This window comes from Lactuca saligna, chromosome 4, assembly GCF_052625555.1.
Source record: "Lactuca saligna cultivar CGN05327 chromosome 4, ASM5262555v1, whole genome shotgun sequence".
NCBI classification, from domain to species: Eukaryota; Viridiplantae; Streptophyta; class Magnoliopsida; order Asterales; family Asteraceae; genus Lactuca; species Lactuca saligna.
The window spans coordinates 251,870,979-251,897,418 of NC_136420.1; the positions used below are offsets into that span (position 1 = coordinate 251,870,979).

General features: G+C 38.9%; 2 protein-coding genes across 2 annotated transcripts; both read left to right on the plus strand.

The window, feature by feature from the left end:
* Positions 1-939: 939 nt before the first annotated feature.
* LOC145040583 (protein FAR1-RELATED SEQUENCE 5-like) lies at positions 940-2,648 on the plus strand. Its single transcript, XM_078988494.1, has 5 exons — positions 940-1,144; positions 1,272-1,283; positions 1,395-2,199; positions 2,264-2,368; positions 2,645-2,648. The coding sequence occupies exons 1-5, from the start codon at positions 940-942 to the stop codon at positions 2,646-2,648; spliced, it is 1,131 nt and encodes a 376-aa protein (XP_078844620.1).
* Positions 2,649-2,782: 134 nt separating this feature from the next.
* On the plus strand, positions 2,783-3,988 carry LOC145040584 (uncharacterized). The gene is made up of 4 exons (XM_078988495.1): positions 2,783-2,893; positions 2,969-3,295; positions 3,398-3,429; positions 3,472-3,988. Exons 1-4 carry the CDS (start codon positions 2,783-2,785, stop codon positions 3,986-3,988), a joined length of 987 nt encoding a protein of 328 aa, XP_078844621.1.
* Positions 3,989-26,440: the final 22,452 nt, after the last annotated feature.

The window sequence follows — 26,440 nt, forward strand, 5'->3', positions numbered from 1 at the left end:
TTAACTTAAATAGTTCTGTTAAATTGAACAAAATAAAGGAATTTGTTTTGTAGTGCTTTCAGTTTGAACAGAACATTATCTTATAATAAACTTACAACTTAATATGTATTTTATATATCAGATTATTTGTCTATTGAAGAGGATGAATGATCTTTTTAATCAGTGGTTTTGAAGCATTGCATGGGACACAAGAAACCAGTGTATCAAAAGTTGGTTTTGGATATAGTGAAAGCTCATTATATTCCGATTGAAGGTTGTGTGAAACCACATTATGAGAATGTCGTTGTTAAAAGAAATGCAGTTGTGGAAAGGAGAGACTTTGTAGGATTTGCAATAAGTTGACAGATCATGATATAAGGAAGTGTCCATATAGGAAAATATATCGTTATTGAATTTCAATTCGTTTGCTAGTCATTTTATTTTCTCATGGTTATGAGAATTTATTTTCATTAAATGTTCGGATATGTCTGATTTCATTAAATAAGATAATTATAATTATATTTATTTTCATTTGGAATAAGATCGATTTCATTGAATTAGTGTTTTTTTTTATTTTTTTATTTTTTTTAAGGAAAATCTAACATTTATCCAACTTGAATTAGTTAGTTACAATTATATGTATTTTCATCAAATGCCGGAATACATTTATACCAATAGTACACATTCTTCAAGAATTGAGCAAGACAACAAGTTGTATTAAATTTGGAAGTATGATCTGTATTTGCTCAAATGTATCAGACCTTGATTTTAATTACTTGTATTTTGGAGTCAAGAATTTATTTTATCAATTGAAAATATAACTGATAACGAAATTTATTAACGTTTTTAATGAATATTGTATTATCCAAAAATATGAAGCGTTTAACATGCAGTTGCTCTAATTTTGATTGTTCAGTTACTTTTTTGCCAACTCTTCTTATTCCTCGCCTATAAAACCAAATGGACAATGAAAAGCTAAGTAACTTCCTAATGGAGAATGAAATAGTGAATCAGATTGTGCATAATCAAAGCATCGGAATGGAGAATGAAATGCAGAATGAAGAATTTATCACTCACCAACAGTCAGAAGATCTAATTGATTGGTCACATAATATAGATGACGAAAACTATGTTTCAGATTACGTTGATCATGAAGAAAATGAAGGTAAAAACTGTCTGAATGACGCAAAACTACAAACATTGTTATTGTTGTAATTCACATTCTTGCAGAAATATAGTTAATATTTTATTTTTTTTGTAATCATTATAATGTTACGTATGAACTGATACAGAAATCAGAAGCAGTAGTTGTTTATTCTTTTGGAATGTGTTTTAGAAAATTTATTCAATCACACATTGATCTTTCATTATTCTTTAAAAATGCTACTAATAAAACATTAACTAATATATTACAGTTGCAGAACAATTTGTAGTTGTAAGTGATTATACATCTCCGGGTGGGACAGATTATTATACACCCAAGACCAATGAAGATGTAAAGCCTAAAGTCGACGACATATATGATACATATGATGCAGCTGTAGAAATGTACAAAAATTATACATTTCAAGTAGGTTTTGATATTAGGCTAGGATCAAACAAGAAGAAGACGGATGGTACTTTCACAAGCAGGTACTTATTATGTAACAGAGAAGGAAAGCCCAACACTGGTAATGTTGACACTATTGATATTCAGTACAAAAAAATAAAACGAAGAAAAGATATGCATAGGACAGAATGTGAGGCTCATATTGTATTCAAGCTCCTTCCTCAGACAGGAAAATATGTGGTTCATGAATTCGTTGAAAGACATAATCATATGTTGATACCTAAGGCTAATATGCATTTGTCACGTACGAAAAGAAAACTAGATTTGTCTCAGCACACTTACATTTATAACATGTCTAAGAATAATGTTGGGGAAAAAAAAGCTTATAGGTTAATGTGTGGTCTCCAAGGTGGGTGCTCAGTTCGTGGTGGATTGGCGATTGATTACAAGAACTGTGCTAGGAATTTAAATTGTTTTATTGGTGGTAGTGATGCCCAATTGATTGTCAACATAATGGAAGAGAGAGTTAAATATGCACCAAACTTCTCATTCGCGTTTAGAGTCAAGGAAAAAAGATTATATTCAATGTTTTGGGCTGACAAAACTTCCAAGTATAACTATATGGAGTTTGGGGATGTCGTTTCATTTGATGCCACCTACCATACTAACAGGTTATTAGGTTACTAATAATTTTTTAAAATACATTTTCATGATTATAACATATTTTACATTTAGGTATAACATGGTATTTGTTCCATTTACTGGAATCGATAACCATAAGAGGTGTGTCACATTTGGTGCTGGATTGCTTACCCGAGAAGACACGGATTCTTACAAATGGTTACTAAAATGTTTTTTTGAAAGCTTTTGGGAGTCCACCTAAGATTATAATGTCTGATCAAGATCCGACAATCAAAAAAGCAGTTGATGAATTGTTACCACTATCCAGTCATTGTTTATGTATGTGGCATATAACAACAAAATTACCACAAAAGTTATACATACCACTATTATTTTCTACAATTGAATATTCTTTAAAAAAAAATTCTTATTTAATTCACAATTTCTGTTATTCTTTGTATGCTTACATTTTTATGTTGTTTGTATTTTTTTTAGTTAGCTTGGGAAATTGACAACAATTCAGACTTTAAGAAACGTTTCAACAGCTTGATATGGAATGCAAAAATTTAATGAATTAGATTTTGAAGCCGGATGGGACAGTATGATTACATAATTTAATCTTGAGGATAATACATGGTTAAGAAAGATGTTTGGTTTGAGGAGACTTTGGATTCCTATATTTTTCAAGAATGTTCCAATGTCCGGTTTGATGAGAACCACGTGACTCTGAGAAAGTCAAAACTGGTCTTTTCAGAACAATACACTATCCGGATCATATCTTGTCAATTTTATGATGACATTTGACTTGGTCATGGAAAGATAAAGGCAGACTCAAAATTCATCGGATTTCACAACTACAACAACATTTTTGAAGAACATTACATATCTTTCTTATCATCTTATGAACCACACGCAGCAAAGGTTTACACTAGAAGAATATTTTATCAAGTTCAGGAAGAGATTTTTGAATCTGAAAAATCATGTTTTATCACAAAAGTCATAATTGATTCTTCTGATGGTGTCGACATGTTTGATGTCTTAGAGAGAAAGAAAAGTGTTAGCACATGGACAAAGGAAGTTGTCCCCAACCAACCCGAGGAGGAAGAATATCATTTTGATAGTCTTGTGAAGGACAAAGATTTTAAGGTATGTTTGTGGTATTAATTGATATTGAAATTAATTAAAATTCAAATCATAGACATATTAATTGATATTGAAATTAATTAAATTTTCATCAATAAAATGTAGGTTACTCACAACAAGAGTGAAGGATCCTTCATGTGTACATGCATGCATTTTTAACATGTTGGAGTTCTATGCAGGCACATATTTTCTGTTATGAGGTACTATAATCTTGAAAAAATACCCGAAAGATATATATTGAAACGTTGGTGTAGAGACATAATTCCTCCAGAATTATTGAGGCGTCGGTTTAAGAATTCTCAAATGAACGGAAAAGTTGACCAGGCAACAATCGACATCTTTTCAACTGTTGATCACTGTGTCTCATTTTTGAGTCATGATCCAGTGAAGTTGCATGAGTACTTAGAGGAGATAGATAAGTTGAAAATGAAGTACTGCCTTTCATCTTCGTTTGACAATTTGGTTAAAAGGAATCATTTTGAACAGATTATAGGTGTTACTCTTCCAAAGGAACGTGAAATTGAGAATCCTTCTATAATCAACAACAAAGGTTCTGGTACTCGTGGAAAAAGACTTAAAAGTAAAAAAGAGATGTTGACAAATCAATGTCATAAACCAAAGAGAATGTGTAACTCATGCAAACAAAAGGTTAATCATGATAAGAGGAATTGTCCCTTGAAGGCTAAAGTAGTGTAGTATTTTTTTTTGTCCTATTCATGCAACAAATGAATTAAACGACTTTATGTTTTTCATTAATTTCTTTTTCAATAAAGAGTACCTGTTATTTAGATTGTTATAAGTAGCTAAGTACTCATTGTTATAAGTAATTAATTCCTTTATTCTTTGTTTTGTTATTTTACCTTCACCTGTTCTAGTTTATTGTTCAATAAATAATCATTTTTAAAACTATCTTTTATAATTAATTCTTTCAGAATATATACTATCACAAGCTATTATTTGATTTATTACATGTAAGTGCAGCATACTTGGGAACCATTAGTTACACGTAATAACCAGCCAATGCAAATCATTTTTAAAACTATGTTTTATAATTAATTCTTTCAGAATATATCTACCAGAATATCCAGTTAAATGTAATTCAAAATTATCATTCAATACCATATTAAAACACCATATTCTAAGAGATTATCCATGTAAATGATATATATTTTTACAAACTATTTTTACTGATTGTCAATGCAAATCAATCATCCTAAGAACCACCAATTTCTAGTATTGTTTACTCATATTCCTAATAAATCAGCCATAAAAAATCACATTCCACAAATATTTGTTAGAATCACCAATAAAATCATATCTTAATTATATAAGAGTTTAAAAAATTGTCACCACCCAAACTTTAACTTTTATTTAAATCATAACTTCCACAAACCATCACTTTTTTCATACCTTAAATTCAAAATAATAAGATGTTCCATCAACCAAAGTCTGACATAAGTTAAAACAAACGACATACAAAAACTTAAAGCAAACCAAACAATATAAAAACTGTTGGTTTGCAAACCGGACATTCAAAACACTAACATTGTTATACAACTATACCCGTTTCAGCCACTTTTTCCCTTTCCTTGCTTTTTTTATACTTCTTTCTTTTATTCTTTGCCAACTCCATCGCTTCATCAAACAACATACTTTTCTGCAATATATCTAGCTTTGAAAACTTATCAGCTTCTTCCAACAACATGTCTTTCTGCAAGTTGTGATCCGAGGTCATCAGTCTATACATATATTTGTACCTCAGTCTTGATAATACCGCAACATCACTATCTTTAATTCCTTTAAATCCTGTTTCCCACTTCCCTTCTAGATCTCCCTTATAGCACTCCATGTGCCTCATCAAATATAGACCACAGTCAGGACCAATATCACGGACTTCCCAAACCACTCTCATGATTTTTGCTTCCTTTGAGTACAATTCAACATGCATTCGATGGTTTTGTGTCATCAAGTAGTTGCAAAAGAACCGTTGCTGCAACCAAAGTCAAATACATATTGTTAACCATGATTTATTCATATATGATTTCCATATTTGCTAAAATGTAATAATATTATTTCTTACAAGTGTTCTTGGTATTTTTCCATATCGACTTTCAACTGTACCGATATGTTTCACATGATCAATAATCAAATATCTTCCCCTCTTTAAGTCGAAACACAACAGATAATACTTGTCAACATCAACTATCAGGAAGAAAACCTGCACAAGACTAAATTAATTAACATACTATTCACATCAATATTTTTGGAATTTATATCTTTCATTATAAAAAAAAAAATACCAGTCCAACATCACTTAAGTTTGCTTTGATATCCAAATTTCCAATGAACATTTCAAGCATTAAAGTGAACTCCTTAAGTCTAGAAATCTCAAGTTCTGTTTCATCCATCACTAATTCGTTCTGCAGGAATCAGTTAACCAACAATTAACATAATAACACATTTCATTTGTAATGAACTTCAAGTATTAAAAAATTTCTGCATACCATAAAATAGGTATTAAAGTACAATATTGTTGTTCCTAGTTCTCTGTATCGTTCCATAGTGTTTAAGAATGTTGCCCAACAATTAATTATCGACCTATGAATGAACATTTTGTCTTCAAAGAAATATGCATCACCTTGAATAAGGCTTTCTCCTTCTTCGAAATCCAAAATCACATCCCTACTTACACACATACTCATTAACAATCATGTACAAACCATATACCATTTTCAATATATATGATTAAAAAATGAATATAAAATTTAAACTTACAATTGATCTCTTTTAGAAGCGAAAATAGAGTTGCAAAGAGTCGCTTCTTCTTTTCTTACTCTTTCATGTACCCGAGTTATCCTATCCACAAATGGTGATCGCTTATAGTTTGTAACCTTACCTTTCCTTCTCCCAGTCACAATTGATTATTTTTCAATGTTCCCTCTATCCTTCACAACAACTGATTCGTTTAGATCAGTCAATAAATTTCTTGAGCTTTGTGCAGTAAAAGTTGTTTCCTCATTGATTGTCTCTTTTAAACTCTTATCAACCCCATAATTGTTATCTCCAACATAAGTAACCTTCTTATCACCTGATACTTTATCCATCATATCCAACACTTCATCTACAACTCCAGGGAGTTTAAAGAATTGTGAACTACTCAATTCATTTATATTTCCCCATGCTTCATTATTTTCACCCATAGGCGTCACGTATTCATGTGCAACTTCTTTCCCTTCCCTGTGTTGCCCAATGTCTTCTACATTCTCTTTTGTCCCGTATGGTGTAACAGGACTTTTATTTGACCTGGAAGCTTGTCCAAAATTTTCATGTTGTGCATTTTTCTGTAACATGTCATCATTTGTGTCTGTGTCCTCATCAATGCCATCACTTTCATTTACAACTGCATCTTCATTAATCCCCACATCATTAAACAACATTTTCATCAATGTCATCCTTTCTCTCAATATTTCACTATTAGGAAACTTTTTCATCCCTTCAATTAATGCTTTTGACATGCTTCCTTTTTCAGTCAATACTTTATTGTACTCGATGTCAAATATGGCACAATATGCCTGCATGTACCAAATACTTAAACCATCATAAACAAATAATATTACACATTCATTGATTCAGAATAATTAATATCAGGAAAAATTATTATTAATCCATTATTTAAGATTCAAATAATTTTATAACTCATCACAACCTCATAGACCTCATACCATGTCATCATTTTGAATGAGTTATATAACATAATCACGTCTATATGATCGGATATGTAATTCAAACCTAAATATTTTATTATAATGTGCCTATTCTTAAATATAATACACCATCACTTACACAATCAAACTTAATATGATTCTATGTTAAATGGATATAAAATAACAGTGCTTACCTCCTCATCTTCAAAATTCTCTCTCAACTATTTCCATCTCCATATCTGTATCACTACTAACATCTTCATTCTTATCATCTTCTCTTCTGATGAAATGCCCCATCCCAAGAGCATTTGCATTCACCTCAGAATCCTTGATCTTTTCCACCTTATCTCTAGTAACATGTATTATGAAAGAAGTCCTTTTTTTCAATTTAATGCTTTCACTTATGCGAACATTAAACACATAAACAAGTTGTACACATATTACTAATTTGTTACAACATATAATAATATAACAATTATAGAATAATAATCATTAGTATTTAAAATATATTTATGACATTCATACCAACAATATGGTAATAGGCCCTGAGTAATAGCAAAACTGGTCGTCCCGATTCCATAATTGCTTCCTTGTCATCAAGCTATCAACCATGTACTGACACCAATCAATAGTTGAATAGTCTTCCAACATAACTAACTTCTCAACAACTTTTATTTGACATGTCCCCATTTTCTTTGACTCAATAAAGGTGTTGATAAACAATATAATAAAATTAAGTTTAAAGAGAATGCCATCCACTCTTGACTCCTTTATTTTTTCAAATACGTTGTACTAGAAAACAATTTTTTTGGATACTGAGCCATCCATTCTTTAAGTACATGATTGTTCGTCCCACAGGAAGGTAGTTCCTTAATATTAACACCCTCCATAGGTATACCCATAATCTCATGTATCCTTTCTTTGGTTATTTCCAAGGCACCATTTGGCAACACAAGTCTATTTGTCAATAGATCATAATTATCAAGAAGATAGTAGTTTAAGTGCCCTGGTAAACTACCGATATCTATATCTAATAACGTACCTAAACCCATTTTTTAACTTGTTCTTTTTGCGCCTTTGTCAAACTCCTTACAACTAGGCTCATCTTCGTTGGTGACATTCTACTGTTTAGTCTTCTAAGCCCTTCTGGATGCCTTTTATCCATCTTCTTTTCCATTCTCTTTTCCAATTTCTTTTCCCATACCTTCTTCTCAAACTTGTTCTTTGAATTGCTACTTATTTCAATTGGCTTGAGCATCCCAGAACCATATTCCTTTTTACTTGTTTTAGCCTTTGCTACTAAATTAGACTTTCTTTGTGATCTTATTTCAACAGCTTTGATACCATCATCTTTTCTTTTAACTTTTCTACCCTTCTTTGGTGATTCTACTATGTGCTTGTTCTTTTTTTTTTTTCTGATTTTCATTCCTCCATTCACTCATACTTGCTTCTTGTTCTACATTGACTTCTACCATTGGTAATTCTTCATCAAATGCTACTACAGCTTGCGGAGCTTGTTCTATTAAACCAAAACCTGTCAATGAAATTAAGTTAAAACCTGTCAATGAAATTAAGTTAAAACCTGTCATTGAAATCAAGCTAAAAAATAAACCATTTTACTCACATTATGTAGTGTCATTTAATTTGACATACTATCCTTTATTATGTATTTCACACCATTCCTGAAGAATATGTTCATTGTGTTGTTCCCATTATTCTAAAAGAATTGTTCACCACTTTTTTACTACCCCACGCCAATCTCCAACAGGGCCTGTACATTGAAACATTACAAGAATGTATTGCACTTCATATAGGTCGTTGACCGACATTTGAATTCATAGTTAAACTAACATCATTTTTTACTTAAACAACTCTCCTCTATCCTTAAATTATGTATTTAACCATTACAACCAACATAAACTCTAAAACTCAATTTGTAACGTCATAAAATTTCCAACCAAAAATTTTCGTTTTTACAACCATCAAAACATGAGTAATAAGTTTAGATTCCAAAGTAACAATGTAGTCACAACCGATTACATAACAAAAGATAAAATAGTTTTCCCCGAGTGTGTGTACGGTCACGCTGGCGCCTTCCCACGGTCCTCACTCGTACCTGAAACACATAATGCAACAACTGTAAGCATAAAGCTTAGTGAGTTCCCAAAATACAACATACGCACATACGCCTTTCCAGGCCTTGACCTTCCGGTCCATGTGTCTCAGGGGACTTCCGTCCCGACTGGGTAAACCTTCCGGTCCTACCCACGTCAACCCTTATAGTCCATATGACCACGCCTTCCGGCCCATATCAAACATATCATACATGACACTTATAGCAAATAACTTAACACACATAAGGCATATATTTCATATCATATTTGACCTTCCGGTCACACAGTCAAAACCCTTCCGGGTATAGTATAGTGAGAAGACTCACCTCGTATGCCTCGTTAAGTCGCTAATCGTGAATCCTGGAATCACTCGGGCTCGAACCCTCGAGCTGCAATCCTCCTATGATATTATAAATCTATAATCATTACTTGTACCACTAAGGTGGACCATCCATATCAAGTCAACACAGGTTGACTTGGTCAGCAGTCTTTAGACAATTTGGACCAGACTCGACGAGTGCACAATAGCGACTCGGCGAGTCTACGCGTTTTTACCAACTCTCAAGAATTTTCCCTTTGACTCGTCGAGTACTCCCCCGACTCGACGAGTTCCACCTGGGCCTGAATCACAGGGCCACCGTGACTCAACTCGCCGAGTCGAAGGTCAACTCGGCAAGTCCCAACCTGACTCGGTCCACCTGTCAAAACCTTTCCAACTCTCTGCGACTCACTGAGTCGCCCACAACTCGGTCCGGACTACACACAGGATGGTCTCAAGGACAATCTTCAAGCGACTCGTCGAGTCTGTTCTTCAGACTCGGCGAGTCCATGCCATGCACCAGCTAAAACTGGCTTTTGCGGTCAGATCCGTTCCATACATACATAGATCTGGCCTTCCCAAGCTTATTTGTCACGTAAAGTCTCAGTCTTGGTTGCCATGCAATGCATACAAGGCTTACTTTGAAGAAACAACCACTTATTTGGCAAGTTTAGCTTCTAACTCAAAAGAATGGACATAAAGCTTGTCATGAGGGGTCTCCTGGACCTGCTTAAGTCCAGATCTAGGTTCCATGTCTCCATGGGACCTCTCATACTTCTTATTCAAGCCAAGAAATGCAAGAAGAAACCCTAGATTTGGCCCATCAACACAAAACACGAAGATTGGCTCAGAAAATTACCTCAAGAAGACCCCCTTGATGAAATAGCAATAGATCTAAGCTCCCCAACACTTCAAGCTTGCTCTTCTCCCTCCTTTCCTTGCAATATCACACAAAATGATGAACAAAAGGCCTTCAAACACACTCACAAGGACATACAGACGTATGGAGGCTCTTAGGGTTCAAGGTGGCCGCATATGAGGGCCATAAGGTCCTTTAAATAGGGCTTAGGACCGGGAAATTAGGGTTTCATCAAACAGCGCGGACTCGCCGAGTCCATCCCTTGGACTCGCCGAGTCCGGATGCGAACCCCCGCTCAAAAACGCGACCTGACTCGGCGAGTCGAAGGTCAACTCGCCGAGTCCCCTCACAGAATGACAAAAATATATGAAATGAAGATACCTGGGGATTCGGGCTGTTACAAATCTCCCCCACTAGAATAAGACTTCGCCCTCGAAGTCCCGCTTAGGCAAAAAGCTCTGGATGCTGCTCCTGCATCTCATGTTCCGGCTCCCAGGTCATCTCTGATCCCTTCCGATGATGCCACTGAACCAATACCAGGGGTACCTCCTTGTTTCTCAAAACCTTGATCTTCCGATCTTTGATGGCCATAGGTCTTTCAGCATAATTCAGACTTGCATCCACCTGAATATCCCCTAACGGAACCACCGCTGATTCGTCGGCTATACATTTCCGCAGTTGCGACACATGGAAAGTATCGTGAATCTGTCCCAACTCTGCTGGCAAGTCTAAACGGTAGGCTACCCGACCCACCCTTTCGGTCACACGGAAAGGACCAATATACCGGGGCCCCAACTTGCCCCTCTTCCTGAACCGAATCACCCCTTTCCAAGGAGAGACCTTCAGGAGCACGAGATCACCAACTTGGAACTCAAGCTCGGACCGTCGCCTGTCTGCATAACTCTTCTGCCGGCTCTGAGCGGTCAACAACCTTTGCCTGACCATCTGAATTTTCTCGGTCGTCTGAAGCACGATCTCCGTGCTACCCATAACCTGTTGTCCCACCTCACCCCCAACAGATGGGGGTGCAACACCTCCGCCCATACAACAGCTCAAAGGGCGGCATACCAATGCTCGAATGATGGCTGTTGTTATACGAGAACTCTGCTAAAGGTAGATAGGTGTCCTAGCTCCCTCCGAAGTCCAACACACATGCCCGAAGCATGTCCTAGAGTGTCTGAATTGTCCGTTCACTCTGGCCGTCTGTCTGAGGATGATATGCCGTACTGAAATGTAACTTAGTACCCAACTCTTCATGGAATTTCTTCCAGAACCTGGAAGTGAAACGCACGTCGCGGTCCGAAATAATCGAGATCGGCACCCCGTGCCGAGATACTACTTCCCTCACATATAACTCAGCCAACTTCTCCGCAGAAGAGCTCTCACTAATAGCTAGAAAATGAGCGCTCTTTGTCAGCCGATCCACAATTACCCAAATCGCATTGACTCCTCTCGCCGTTCGCGGTAACTTGGTGATGAAATCCATAGAGATTTGTTCCCACTTCCATTCGGGAATCTCTAGCGGTTGCAGCTTACCGTGCGGTCGCTGGTGTTCGGCCTTGACCTGCCGACAAGTCAAGCACCTCTCGACGAACCAAGCGACATCCCTTTTCATACATGGCCACCAGTACTCCTTCTTGAGATCCAAATACATTTTCGTAGCACCAGGATGAATCGAGAATTTCGATCGATGTGCTTCCTCCATCAAAATAGTGCGCGCACCGCCCACAAACGGCACCCAAATCCATCCCTGACAAGTCATAAGCCTTCGACCATCCGTAACAAATCCTGATACCTGACCTACCACCCGTTCCTTCTTTTGGTGTTCCGGCTTTGCAGCCTCCATCTGAGCCCCTCGAATAATGTCCAGAATCGGGGTCAAAACCGTCAACCTCATACAAATATCTCGGATAGGGGCGATATCCGCCCTACGGCTCAATGCGTCGGCTACCACATTAGCCTTGCCCGGGTGGTACAGGATCTCACAATCGTAATCCTTCACCACATCCAACCACCTCCTCTGCCGCATATTCAGGTTTGGCTGATCCATCAAGTATTTCAAGCTCTTATGGTCCGTGTAAATCGTACACCGAACCCCGTACAAATAGTGTCGCCAGATCTTGAGGGCAAACACCACCGCCCCCAATTCCAGGTCGTGCGGATATCTCAACTCATGAGGCTTCAACTGCCTCGAAGCGTACGCTATCACATGACCCCTCTGCATGAGTACCGCCCCCAAACCCGATATAGAGGCATCACAGTATACCACAAAATCCTCCATCCCTTCCGGGAGTGCAAGCACCGGAGCCTCGCACAATTTCTGACGAAGCGTCTCAAATGAAGACTGCTGCTCCGGTCCCCATGAAAACGCAACACCCTTCCGGGTCATCCTAGTAAGTGGCACAGCGATCTTGGAGAAATCCTTGATAAATCTGCGGTAATATCCAGCCAAACCCAGAAAACTCCTGATCTCGGTGGGCGATCTCGGCACCTCCCACCTCAACACTGCCTCGATCTTGGCCGGGTCGACCAATATCCCCTTCTGGTTCACAAGATGCCCGAGGAATTGGACCTCTCGTAACCATAAATCACACTTGGAGAACTTGGCATACAGTCTCTCCGCCCTCAAAACCCGAAGAATCTCCCGCAAATGTTCCTCATGCTGGTCCCTAGTCCTCGAATACACCAAAATATCATCGATGAATACGATCACCGACCGATCCAGCATTGGTCGGCACACCCTATTCATGAGATCCATGAATGCGGCCGGGGCATTGGTGAGCCCAAAAGGCATCACCACAAACTCATAATGTCCATAACGAGTCCTGAAGGCAGTCTTTTGGATATCCTCCTCGCGAACCCTCATTTGATGATATCCCGACCTCAAGTCAATCTTGGAAAACCAAGATGCCCCCTGCAACTGATCGAACAGATCGTCGATCCTAGGTAACGGGTATCGGTTCTTAATCATCAACTTGTTTAACTCCCGATAATCGATACACATCCAATGTGAACCATCCTTCTTCTTGACGAACAAAATCGGCGCTCCCCAAGGCGAACTACTCGGTCGAATGAATCCCTTCCCCAACAGCTCCTGAAGCTGCGAGGATCATTCCTGCATTTCCGGTGGAGCGAGACGGTAAGGCGCCTTGGCGATGGGCACCGCTCCCGGAACCAAATCGATACGAAACTCCACTTGCCTCTCCGGAGGCACACCTGGTAACTCCTCGGGGAACACATCCGCAAACTCGCATACAACCGGAACGTCATCAATTGAATTGGGCCTCTCCGCGGTCACACGAGTATCCATCACATAGGCTATGAATCCATCACAGCCCTGCTGCAGAATCTGCCTTGCCCTGGCCGCTGAACAAAACGCCGACCCACACCGGGTCCCTTCGCCATAAACCGTGAGCACTCCCCCACTAGGGTCTCGAATCATCACCAGCTGTCTCTCGCAGTCAATGACTGCTCCAAACTTACTCAACCAATCCATGCCCACGATAATGCAAACATCCCCCATAGCTATAGGGACCAAGTCTATAGGAAACTCGACCCCAAAAATCTCGAGCACGCATCCTCGAATCGCCTCGGTGGCGTATACCGCTCTCTCATTTGCTATAGCAACTCGCAGGGGACGACTCATCGTCTCCCGGTCGATATCGATGTGCTGGCTAAAAGCTAACGAAACAAAGGACCGACTCGCACTTGAGTCGAATAATACCAAAGCAGGCACATGATTCACAAGAAAAGTACCTACGCAGATAGTAATATAAGCATAATATCTCAGCATAAATGCAAATACATGAAGGAATACATACCGGCCACTACATCAGGCGCCGCGCGGACCTCCTCCGCAGTCAACTGGAAAGCTCTCCCACGAGCCTTCGGGGCCTCGGTCTTCACTGGCCGAACCTCAGGAACCCTGGCAGTAGGCAAAGATCCCTGGCGAAGCTGGGGGCACTCGGCCTTCCGATGGTCAGTCTCATTGCAATGGAAGCAAACCATAAATCCCTTGGGGCAATCCCTCGCAATGTGCCCTTCCTTGCCACACTTGTAGCAAGCACCCGATCGACATGCCCCCTCGTGACCCTTGTCGCACTTCCCACAAGTGCGGCTCTTCTGTCCTCCGGATCTCAAATCAGCGGACTTGGTCCGTTTGGCTGCCGGCTGCGACTGAGCCGGCCGCCGATCCACCCGTTGAGACTCGACCTCCTCCCCGGCCTGGGTCTCCAACTCGATCTCCCGCTTCCTGGCATTCGCCTGAAGCTCAGCAAAAGTCTGATATGACGAGTTCGATACGAACTCCCGGATGTCTCTCCTCAGCACTCCCAAATACCGGCTCATCCGAGCCTGCTCCGTGGACACCTGCTCGGGGCAGAACATCGCCTGCTCGTGAAACTTCCGCGTGATCACTGTAACCAAATCGTTACCCTGCTTGAGGGTCAAGAACTCCTGAACCAATCGTTCCCTCTCTACCGGGGGAACATACTCGTCTCTGAACATAGCAGTAAATCTCTCCCAAGTCATGGCTGAAACCTCCGCAAGAGTGAAGTTCGCCGTCACGAACTTCCACCAATCCTTTGCTCCCAGGCGGAGCTGGTTCAAGGCGAACCGCACCCTCAGATGCTCCGGACATGAACAAGTATAGAAGCATCCCTCAATATCAGCAATCCACCTCATCGCAGCAATCGGATCCTGCGTCCCGTCAAACTCTGGTGGTTTCGTGTTGCTGAACTCCCGGAACAGCAACGAGTCAACCCCCCTGTGGTCTGGCAGCAGCCACAGCTGCGGTAGCTGCAGCGGCGGCAGCCTCAGACAACGCGGCGTACCGCTCATCAAATGTCTCCATCAGCGTGGTCTTAATAGACCCAAACATCTCCGGAATCTCGGCCTGGATCGCTACAGCTACCTCCTCATGAATCATCTGACGAAGCTCCTCGTCAGTCACTCTACTCGTGCCAGGTCTGTGTCGTGGTCCAACCATGATGTCTCTGAAATACAACATAAAAATATCAGAGACTCTATCGGGCAAAATCGCACTCGATAATGCAGTCCTACTCAGTCTCCGATACTCAGGGGTTCTTACTTGGGCTGCCTACTGACCCGGTGTCCTTGGTAGTACGGGCCCAATACTACCAATTACACCGCGTCGGTATTCACCCCAAGTCCTCCTCCCCAAACCCCGAATCCTGAGCACTCTATTCTTATCATACTCTAGTTACTCACTCGCTCTCGAGCTCCTCATAGAAGCAAGTTTCCCTAGACTAAGGCATCTCAAGATCAGGCCACTCTAGTCCTAATATGTATACCTAGTCTACTAGCATGCGTATCATATCATATCATGTATCGTAACACATATAATAAGAGTATTTTGGGAATTTTTACCGTTCAGGCGCTGGCTGACCGTACACACTTTTTCTTCTTTGGTCGTCTCATTTGCCAAAAAATTTAAATTTTCTCAAATCCCCAGTTTGAGTTTAGTTACGCCCGAAGGTGTACCCGAATTCCTCAAACCAAGGCTCTGATACCAACTTGTAACGTCATAAAATTTCCAACCAAAAATTTTCGTTTTTACAACCATCAAAACATGAGTAATAAGTTTAGATTCCAAAGTAACAATGTAGTCACAACCGATTACATAACAAAAGATAAAATAGTTTTCCCCGAGTGTGTGTACGGTCACGCTGGCGCCTTCCCACGGTCCTCACTCGTACCTGAAACACATAATGCAACAACTGTAAGCATAAAGCTTAGTGAGTTCCCAAAATACAACATACGCACATACGCCTTTCCAGGCCTTGACCTTCCGGTCCATGTGTCTCAGGGGACTTCTGTCCCGACTGGGTAAACCTTCCGGTCCTACCCACGTCAACCCTTATAGTCCATATGACCACGCCTTCCGGCCCATATCAAACATATCATACATGACACTTATAGCAAATAACTTAACACACATAAGGCATATATTTCATATCATATTCGACCTTCCGGTCACACAGTCAAAACCCTTCCGGGTACAGTATAGTGAGAAGACTCACCTCGTATGCCTCGCTAAGTCGCTAATCATGAATCCTGGAATCACTCGGGCTCGAACCCTCGAGCTGCAATCCTCCTATGATATTATAAATCTATAATCATTACTTGTACCACTAAGGTGGACCATCCATATCAAGTCAACACAGGTTGACTTGGTCAGCAGTCTTTAGACAATTTGGACTAGACTCGGCGAGTGCACAATAGCGACTCGGCGAGTCTACGCGTTTTTACCAACTCTCAAGAATTTTCCCTTTGACTCGTCGAGTACTCCCCCGACTCGACGAGTTCCACCTGGGCCTGAATCATAGGGCCACCGCGACTCAACTCGCCGAGTCGAAGGTCAACTCGGCGAGTCCCAACCTGACTCGGTCCACCTGTCAAAACCTTTCCAACTCTCTGCGACTCACTGAGTCGCCCACAACTCGGTCCGGACTACACACAGGATGGTCTCAAGGACAATCTTCAAGCGACTCGTCGAGTCTGTTCTTCAGACTCGGCGAGTCCATGCCATGCACCAGCTAAAACTGGCTTTTGCGGTCAGATCCGTTCCATACATACATAGATCTGGCCTTCCCAAGCTTATTTGTCACGTAAAGTCTCAGTCTTGGTTGCCATGCAATGCATACAAGGCTTACTTTGAAGAAACAACCACTTATTTGGCAAGTTTAGCTTCTAACTCAAAAGAATGGACATAAAGCTTGTCATGAGGGGTCTCCTGGACCTGCTTAAGTCCAGATCTAGGTTCCATGTCTCCATGGGACCTCTCATACTTCTTATTCAAACCAAGAAATGCAAGAAGAAACCCTAGATTTGGCCCATCAACACAAAACACGAAGATTGGCTCAGAAAATTACCTCAAGAAGACCCCCTTGATGAAATAGCAACAGATCTAAGCTCCCCAACACTTTAAGCTTGCTCTTCTCCCTCCTTTCCTTGCAATATCACACAAAATGATGAACAAAAGGCCTTCAAACACACTCACAAGGACTTACAGACGTATGGAGGCTCTTAGGGTTCAAGGTGGCCGCATATGAGGGCCATAAGGTCCTTTAAATAGGGTTTAGGACCGGGAAATTAGGGTTTCATCAAACAGCACGGACTCGCTGAGTCCATCCCTTGGACTCGCCGAGTCCGGATGCGAACCCCCGCTCAAAAACGCGACCCGACTCGGCGAGTCGAAGGTCAACTCGCCGAGTCCCCTCACAGAATGACAAAAATATATGAAATGAAGATACCTGGGGATTCGGGCTGTTACACAATTGTTGTAGCACCAGTTCATATCAACAACAAAGGAAATGTGATCACCATTGATTCTTAGAGCATTCCATGTACAAGAAGATATACATATTAACAAAACACTTATTAATAAGCCACAACACCAGCAAACCCAAAACCAACTGATCATTGTAAAAAAAAACCACTTTTCCAGTGAGTTACATGTTCAAACCCTAAATTCTTCGAAACATAAATTCTTACCTGATTCTTCAAGAATAACGATTCATTCTTATAGAATACACTTTAATACACTAATAATATTAGGATTATTGAAGAATAAGTCACAAAATCATTATTAACTAACCTGCCATGTTCAAACTTACCCTGTTTAAACCCAAACTGCTTTTGGACTAAAGTTCATAATTTTTTTATCATACTTCACGTTATCATACTTATAGAATGAATATTTTCTTGCAGATAACACTTGCATTCTTGAAGCATATACCGCAAAACAAAAACTTAAACATTACCTGGCAACGGTGGATCGACAAAATCGTCGTCGTCGTCGTCATCGATATGAAGTGGCGCAAATATTGTGTTTGTGAACCTCGTTTTGAAGTTCTCTCTTAATCTTGAGCTTGATCGGCATCTTATTGTTCGATTATTCAGCTGTGGTCAATTATTTGATTTGAATGTAAACCCCTTATCAATCCTTTTATACGTCTAGCCGTGTACTGTATTTTTGGAATTGGTGATACGCTATCTTTTACAGAGTGGATGATTGATTTGTTTTGAAGGAAATCATATATTCATTTCGTAATATCATACACATTCTTGCATAATAAAATGGGTATTAAAATGTGGAACGAAACAACCGGGTTATACAATCGTAACATTTCGACTTCCTAATTTAAATCCTACAAAAATACTGAATTACCCTTATAACATATTATTGACGATTTAATTTAAAGATTAAATAAAAAAATAGAATATCAGCATTAATTCTTAATCAAACGATGCTTCTCATCCGATGGACCAGATTTAGTCTTACATTCACACTATATTTAACATTCACGTTCTAACCATATATATATATATATATATATATATATATATATATATATATATATATATATATATATATATATATATATATATATATATATATATATAGGTTCAGGTTCATTTGAGACCATTCTAATTTTGTGAGACCGTGAGACCAAATCTAAAAATAATTTTAAAATGCAAAATAATTGGAAAAATCCAAAAATTCTTTTTTTAAATATTATTTTCGGAACTTGAATTAACTAAAAAAATATAAAAAAATATAAAAAAATAAAAATAAATAAAAAAAATTCCGTTTTTTTTTTTGAAAAATACGTGAAAGATATTCTAAATAGAATATTACACTGACATATTCTAAAAAATAATTTTAAAATGCAAAATAAATGGAAAAATCTAAAAAGTCTTTTTTTAAATATTATTTTCGGAACTTGAATTAACTAAAAAAAATAAAAAATAAAATAAAAAAATTCTATTTTTTTTGAAAAATACGTGAAATATTCTAAATAGAATATTTCACTGTACATATTCTAAAAATAATTATAAAATGCAAAATAAATGGAAAAATCAAAAAAAAAATTTAAATATTATTTTCGGAACATGAATTAACTAAAAAAAAATTAAAAAAAATTTAAAAAAATTAAAAATAAATAAAAAAAATAAAAAAATGCGTCTCACGGTCTCACAAAATATAGGTGGTCTCAAATGAACCTAACCCTATATATATATATATATATATATATATATATATATATATATATATATATATATATATATATATATATATATATAAAAGGTCTATTATAACTGAAAAATCATTCGTTGGCTTAATTAAATAAAAAGATAGAATACTATTGTGTATATAAGGCGTTAACACTGAAAAATACGATGATATTGTTTTGTATGTCATAATGTCAAGCAGTTTATTATATCACATAGTTTTCTTTTGAAATAACTGCTTAACATCAATGGCAATATCGTAATTGAACGAATACTTTCAACCACTCAATCTATCGGTGGCTATACTTTCAGCCGACAAGTCAAATTGTTCAACTATTTTCATTAATATCTCCATGTGCCAAACATATAACTATTCGCGAAGGATAGGCATAACACATCTACGTCATTTTCTTTATGTAACATGTTTTCCAAATTTAAATTTTAAAATATAAAACAGGAATCAAATGCTCTAGTTTAAAATGTTTTAAACTAAGAATCGCCTTTATTATTTGGGGTGGTCACCTATATTCTTTGAGAGAGAAAGGCGAACATAAAGACGGGGACGTTGATGAGATTGAGATTAATTCAGATTCTTCTTTGGCTTTTTGGTTAGCTTAATGTTTGTGTGTTATATTGCAAATAAAGATGATGACGGCGAATAATAAAATAAAAGAGATCGTAGAAGTAGTCGAACTCCAAACATGTTTTTAAGGAAGTCACCCAGAAATAGGTAAACCAAGAAGCAGTATATTTTCAACATCACCACACAATTAATACAACAAATTGGGAACACGTTATGCTACTAATTGTTAGAGAACCGATAAAAACCATTAAAAGTTAAGAACCAATAAAAACCATTTTTATTCTATAAATCGAAAAAATAAAGGTTGCGGTGAATGTTTGTAATATTGCTCAAATTTTGTAACTTAAATCATTCAATTTGAGATGTTAAAATTCAGAGTGGCAATTTTATAATATTATTTAACTTTTAATGCATTATTAGCTTCCTATGTCAGATTCATCGAATATTATCAAACTAGATCAATGTTTGTGCGTTGCGTAGAAACATCTACATAGTTGAAATATTTACAAATATATGTTTTTTTAAATATAATAATAATGTTGTTAAATTTGATATAATAATTTGTATACTAAGTTGATATAATATATTGATTATTTTAACTTATATGATAATATATACATTTGTTAAAACTGCACAATCTCAATCTTTTGAATGACTTCTACCTTCAGATTACTTATTAATAAAATTAAATATTGTTGCCCGGAATTTCCAGGTATTTATTATTGGTGTATTTTTGAAGAATTGTGAGTGGACTCGGCGAGTTGGAGCTCAAACTCGCCGAGTAGGATCGCGATTTTGGACGCGGGTTCGCGTTTGGACTCGGCGAGTCCAAAAGTGGACTAGACGAGTCCAAGCTGTGTAATGAAACCTTAATTCCCAGGGTTTGAGACCTATTTAAAGGGCCTTATGGCCGTCATTTGTGCTCACCAATCCATAGAGAGAAACCCTAGAGTACTTGAGCGTTTTGAGAGAGAAAGGAAGCCATTCTTGACCTTTGTGGTGTTGTTTAGCAAGAAGAAGGAGGTTCTAACCAAGAGGAAGCAAAGGAGGTTGCTATACTGTGGATTTGAAGCTTAGATCATCGCACTTGAGGTATTAATTCAACTCATCTTCTGTTTTATGAAGTATATTTGGATTTAGGGTTTCTTGTGGCCTTTGTTGGGTTGATTTGATGCCCAAATAGTCCCTTTCTAGTGATGAGGCTTTGGATCTGGATCCATAGAGGTCCAGAGAGCCTCACTCATCAAGCTTTATGAAGAGCAATGGAGGTTATGACCTTGAGTTGTGGTATTTGGGGCTAAATCATCATATATGGTCATATAGATGTTGTATATACATCAAGATAGCGACTTTATGTGATAAATAAGCTTGGAAGGACTGGATCTATGAGTTAGTGGAACAGATTTGACCTCAGGAGTGAGTTTGAGTCGTTGCATGGCATGGACTCGCCGAGTCCAAAGAACAGACTCGGCGAGTAGCATGAAGATTGCCCAGCACCACTCAGCGAGTGGTCTTGCCGAGTTGAGGGATTGACTCAGTGAGTCAGGGAGAGTCAGAGTGGGTTGACAGGTGGACTGATCAAGCTGGGACTCGCCGAGTTGTTCTTGAGACTCGGCGAGTTGAGTCGTGGAGGCCCCACAACTCATGCCAGGTGGAACTCGTCGAGTTAGGAGAATACTCATCGTGTCAAGTGAGGATCCCAGGGAAATTAGTGTATGCGTATAGACTCACCGAGTCGCTATAGTTCACTCGCCGAGTCCGGTCAAAGTTGACCGTTGACCATTGACCAGTGTTGACCTATGTTGACTTGTTAAGGGGTAGTCAACCTTAGTTGGGAAAGTGTTAATTAGAGATGTATTGTGTTATAGGAGGACTATAGCTCGGGAGATCGAGAACTAGTGATTTCAGGGATTTACGAATTACTGAGATACGCGAGGTGAGTCTTCTCACTATACTTTACCTTGAGTAGGTAAATAGAGTTATGTGATACAGTGCTTGTATGCTATATTTATATGTTATGTGTTGCGCTGCATTATTCTTTGTGATTTATGTTGTGCATGTTTACAGAGTTAGAACCTGAGGGTTCACAAAGTTTGGGTGCACGGACCCATAGAGTTATAGCCTCGAGTGGCCAATATGTGTTATATGTGGTGTTTTGGGGAACTCACTAAGCTTTGTGCTTACAGTGTTTGGTGTTATGTGTTTCAGGTACTAGTGACGACCATGGGAAGGCGCCGGCTTGATCAGTACACACGCATGGGATTTATGAATTTGTGATCTTGGGATTTTTGTATTACTTGGATTGAATGTTCAAATATGGTTGTTTTATGAATATATTAAGTGAATTATGTTTTATAAAATTTGAAAATTTTGTTTTGAAATTTACGGTGTTACAAGTTGGTATCAGAGCCTTGGTTTGAGGGATTCGGGTACACCTTCAGGAGTATTTGAACTCAAACTGAGGATTTGGAGAATATTTTCAAAAAGAAAACCAATTTTCTATTAGGACTAGAGTGCCCTGATTTGTGATGCCTTAGCCTAGGGAGAGGTGAGCTGCTATGAGATGCTTGAGAGAGAATAGGTAACGGCAAGGAACTTATGAGAGATCTGTTAGAAAGTGATAGAGTACATGGAAATTGGGATTCGAAGAGGAGGATTTGGGGTGTATACTAAAACGGTGTGGACAGTAGTATTGGGCCCGTACTATTGAAAGCACCGGGGCGGTGTACGGTCCGAGTAAGAATCTTCGGAATGCAAAGGATCAAGGAGGTATGAGTTGTCCAGTGTGAGTATTCTCGAGCGGATTCTAATTTATCATATGCTATATTTCAGAGGTTGATCATGATGAGGACACGTCATATGCCGGAGGGCGTTGGGGCTAGTGATGAGGAGATCCATCAGATCATTCACAAGGAGGTGGTTGCGGTCATCAGAGCAGAGATACCAGAGATGTTCGGGTCTATTAAGACCGCGCTGATTGAGACTTTCGACGAGCGTTATGCTGCTCTTTTTGAGGCTGCTGTTGCGGCGGCCACCGCAGTTGTTGCTGCTGCGAGGCCGCAGGGTGGTGATGCGTTGCTGTTCCGGGAGTTCAGCAACACGAAACCACTAGAGTTTGATGGGACCCAGGACCCGGTGGTGGCTATGAGATGGATTTCTGACATAGAGGGGTGTTTCTTCACTTGCTCATCTCCTGAGCATTTGAGAGTACGGTTCGCGCTAAACCAGCTTCGCTTGGGAGCGAAGGACTGGTGGAAGTTTGTGACAACACATTTTTCGCCTGCTGAGCTTGCGGCAGTGACCTGGGAGAGGGTCACTGCCATGTTCCGAGATGAGTACGTTCCCAGGTGGAGAGGGAGCGTTTGGCCCAGGAGTTTCTGACCCTCAAGTAGGGCACTGAGTCCGTTACGGTGATTACCAGGATGTTTCACGAGACAGCAAATGTTCTACCCTGAGCACGTATCCACTGAGCAGGCACGTATAAGCTGGTATTTAATTATCTTGAGGCGAGACTGTGACATCCCCATTTTCATGGCCAGAAAAGACCGATTTTGTTTATGCTTTATAAACATCAGAGTACTTCTTTTAATAGAAATGTTGCGGAATTTGTTCCCAGAAAAACATGATAAATATGTTATTAAAACATTTTCGAAGAAACGTATTTTATTCATTTCAAAACGTTTGGGATGTCATCGTTAATACAGAAACATAAGCATAAACAGAACTTACATTTATTTACACTAGTGATCTACATCTCTTTAAATCTCTCAGTGTAAAGTGACTTCGTTTCAACACATGTGATATAAATAAACTGAGTGGGTCAGGTTGGGAAACCTGGTGAGTACATAGGGTTTTCAACCCACAATAATATAATTATTATGTTTAAACATACCTACAGGTTACGAGCCTGCAATTGTTCCACTGGACCGTCTAGTATCATCCATAGTCATCATCTATACTCCACTAGATGATTGGATCACTGACAACACTGAGGTCTCCCATCGTGTTATCACAAAACAACTATTTCATCTACCCATGTTTTACCCAACACGTTTTGTAGATATAAAATACATACACAGTTTAAATAATTTAAAACATGTATAAAAACTCTTTCACCCAACATAGACGGCAAGTATTCAGACAATATGCACACACAGCACGCAATTTTAATTAAAATACTTCATATCTATGTGTAAGATGAAAGTAACTATGCACTCACCTGAAAGGTGATGACTTAGCATTCGGACAACGCTTCGATATTCTCAAAACAAATTCCTTCGATAAAACCTAGTACCAATACCACTAGGGTTTAGTCTAACGATAACCGTGACTAATTAATAGTCTAGCTATTATTATTATTATATAAGTGTTAAATAACATTCAATATAACTCATAATAATAGCCCAAATACTTATTATAAGTTCCTAATAAAGTTAATATATTAAAACATAAGCTATACTAAAGATAGGGTAGGCATAACTCACTTACAGCGGGTTTTCTTGAAAACCGGGCTTCGCTGGAGCAGCGTTTCTGAGCCGAAAGACCCTTTTTCTCGGGACTCTGGGAGCCTCGGGGCTTCCTTCGGGTGCTAGGGGGTTTACCTAGGCTTTAGGGGGGTTAGGGAGTCTTAAAGAGAGAGTTTAGAGAGAGAAAGAAGAAGGTTGAAGGGTGAGGAAATGAGGGAACCCGGCACCTCTATTTATAGGGGAGAAATCTGATGGACTCGCCGAGTAGGGGGGACCTACTCGCCGAGTTGGTCCATGTCGTGGCCTTCTGGTGGTGCCACGTGTCCAATTCTGGTGGTGCCACGTCACCCCCTATCGCGTATCAGCCCTCAAACTTAGAAAAATCACAACTTTCGCATACCAGCTCCGTTTTCGACGTTCTTTATATCCACGCGTAGGTAAAATCAAGATCTACAACTTTCATTTAGACTCCGTTGGCTAATTCTCGACCTATCTTAAATTTAATAGTAGGAGGCGTTTAGACTGTTGAATGACCGCGAAGAATTCATAACTCCTTCATACGGACTCCGTTTTCGTCTGTCTCTTTACCGTTGAGTTCCTATTAATGAGATCTTTAACTCTCATTTAGGTCGCGTAAGCCAAAAACCGCTCGAACTAAAATTCGAGTTTCGGGATGTACACTGCTAAGCCGAATCTTAGAAAAATCATAACTTCCTCATACGAAGTCAGATTTGGGCGTTCTTTTTATCGACGCTCTTAGTTTAACATATTGTACGACTTTCATTTAGATTGCTAAGGATTAATCTCGCTCTATCGTAAATTCACTATTTACGCTTCCCGGTGCGTGCCGGTTTTACAGTAAAACTTCGACGGGCCATAACTTATTCGTTATAACTCGGATTTCGGCGTTCTTTATATGTACGGAAACCTTGTGACATATTCCAAAACTTGGTTAATATTATTTATTCTAAATAATCTTTTGTCGAAAAGTCATTTTCGACCCCTATTCCCTCTAATCTGACTAGCCCGGATTTATGGGCGTTACAATTATCTCCCCCTTAGGATGATTACGTCCCGGAATCATCAATGAAACAGGGCAGTATAATGACTCCATACGTTATCTCTTCATCCTAGGTAATAACTGTAACTTCTATGTTGCTTCGAACGCGTATCTAACTCTTGGACTCGTTGATTGCAAGCGATGCTTGGTCTTGCACCTGCTTGTTAGACTTTCAATCATGACCTTCGTGTCACAAACTCATTCTTTATCAGAGACACCTTCTTCTTCTTAGGATAAGTTAATTTAATTGCTACAATTGACCGATGTGTCATTTTCTAATGACCTATTATCGTATGTAACAATGCTTAGACTTAGGTCTCTTAGAGTCAAATTCCGGAATGGAATATGCCTTCCTTCATGGTCTAATGTGATATAATCACATTTTAACATGTAGCATTTCTAGCTACCAACTTCTTTAACAACAAGTGCGATACTTCTATTGATCGCTTTGATTTCAATCGTTTGGTTTAAGTCGGACGCTACATCAAACTTGGTTCTCTGAACCGCGTAACCTACTCATCGTAGTCGGACTCAATGTGATATGACCACTAGGGTCAGGATAACAACAATCTTATTAGTCATTACTGAAACAATGGTAACGACATACTTGAATAAAACGAAATCAATTACTAGCTTCTTGGTAACCTTGTGACTTTCCCTGATCCAAGCGTGAGTCCTGTGCTTCCGGTAGTATATGCATCTACTACCTTTCACACCTACTCATACTCGTCCCAAGTATTGTCTCGTAGTTTCCCAAGCTATTATCACAAAACAATTTTTTTAACACATAAAAATGTGTCCAAACAATCACAAAATTTTCCCTAGACTCTACTAGGACTTCTTCTATGCGTATCTTCAATCACCAATTCTGCTTCAGCTCGGTGGAAATACCATACGATGGGTCAACTTCATGAATTACGCCAATTATTCCATCATCCTGCAAATCGAAGGTGTACTTCGGACGTACTGTACTCCTCTAAATGTACTGCATGACATATTCTAAAGGG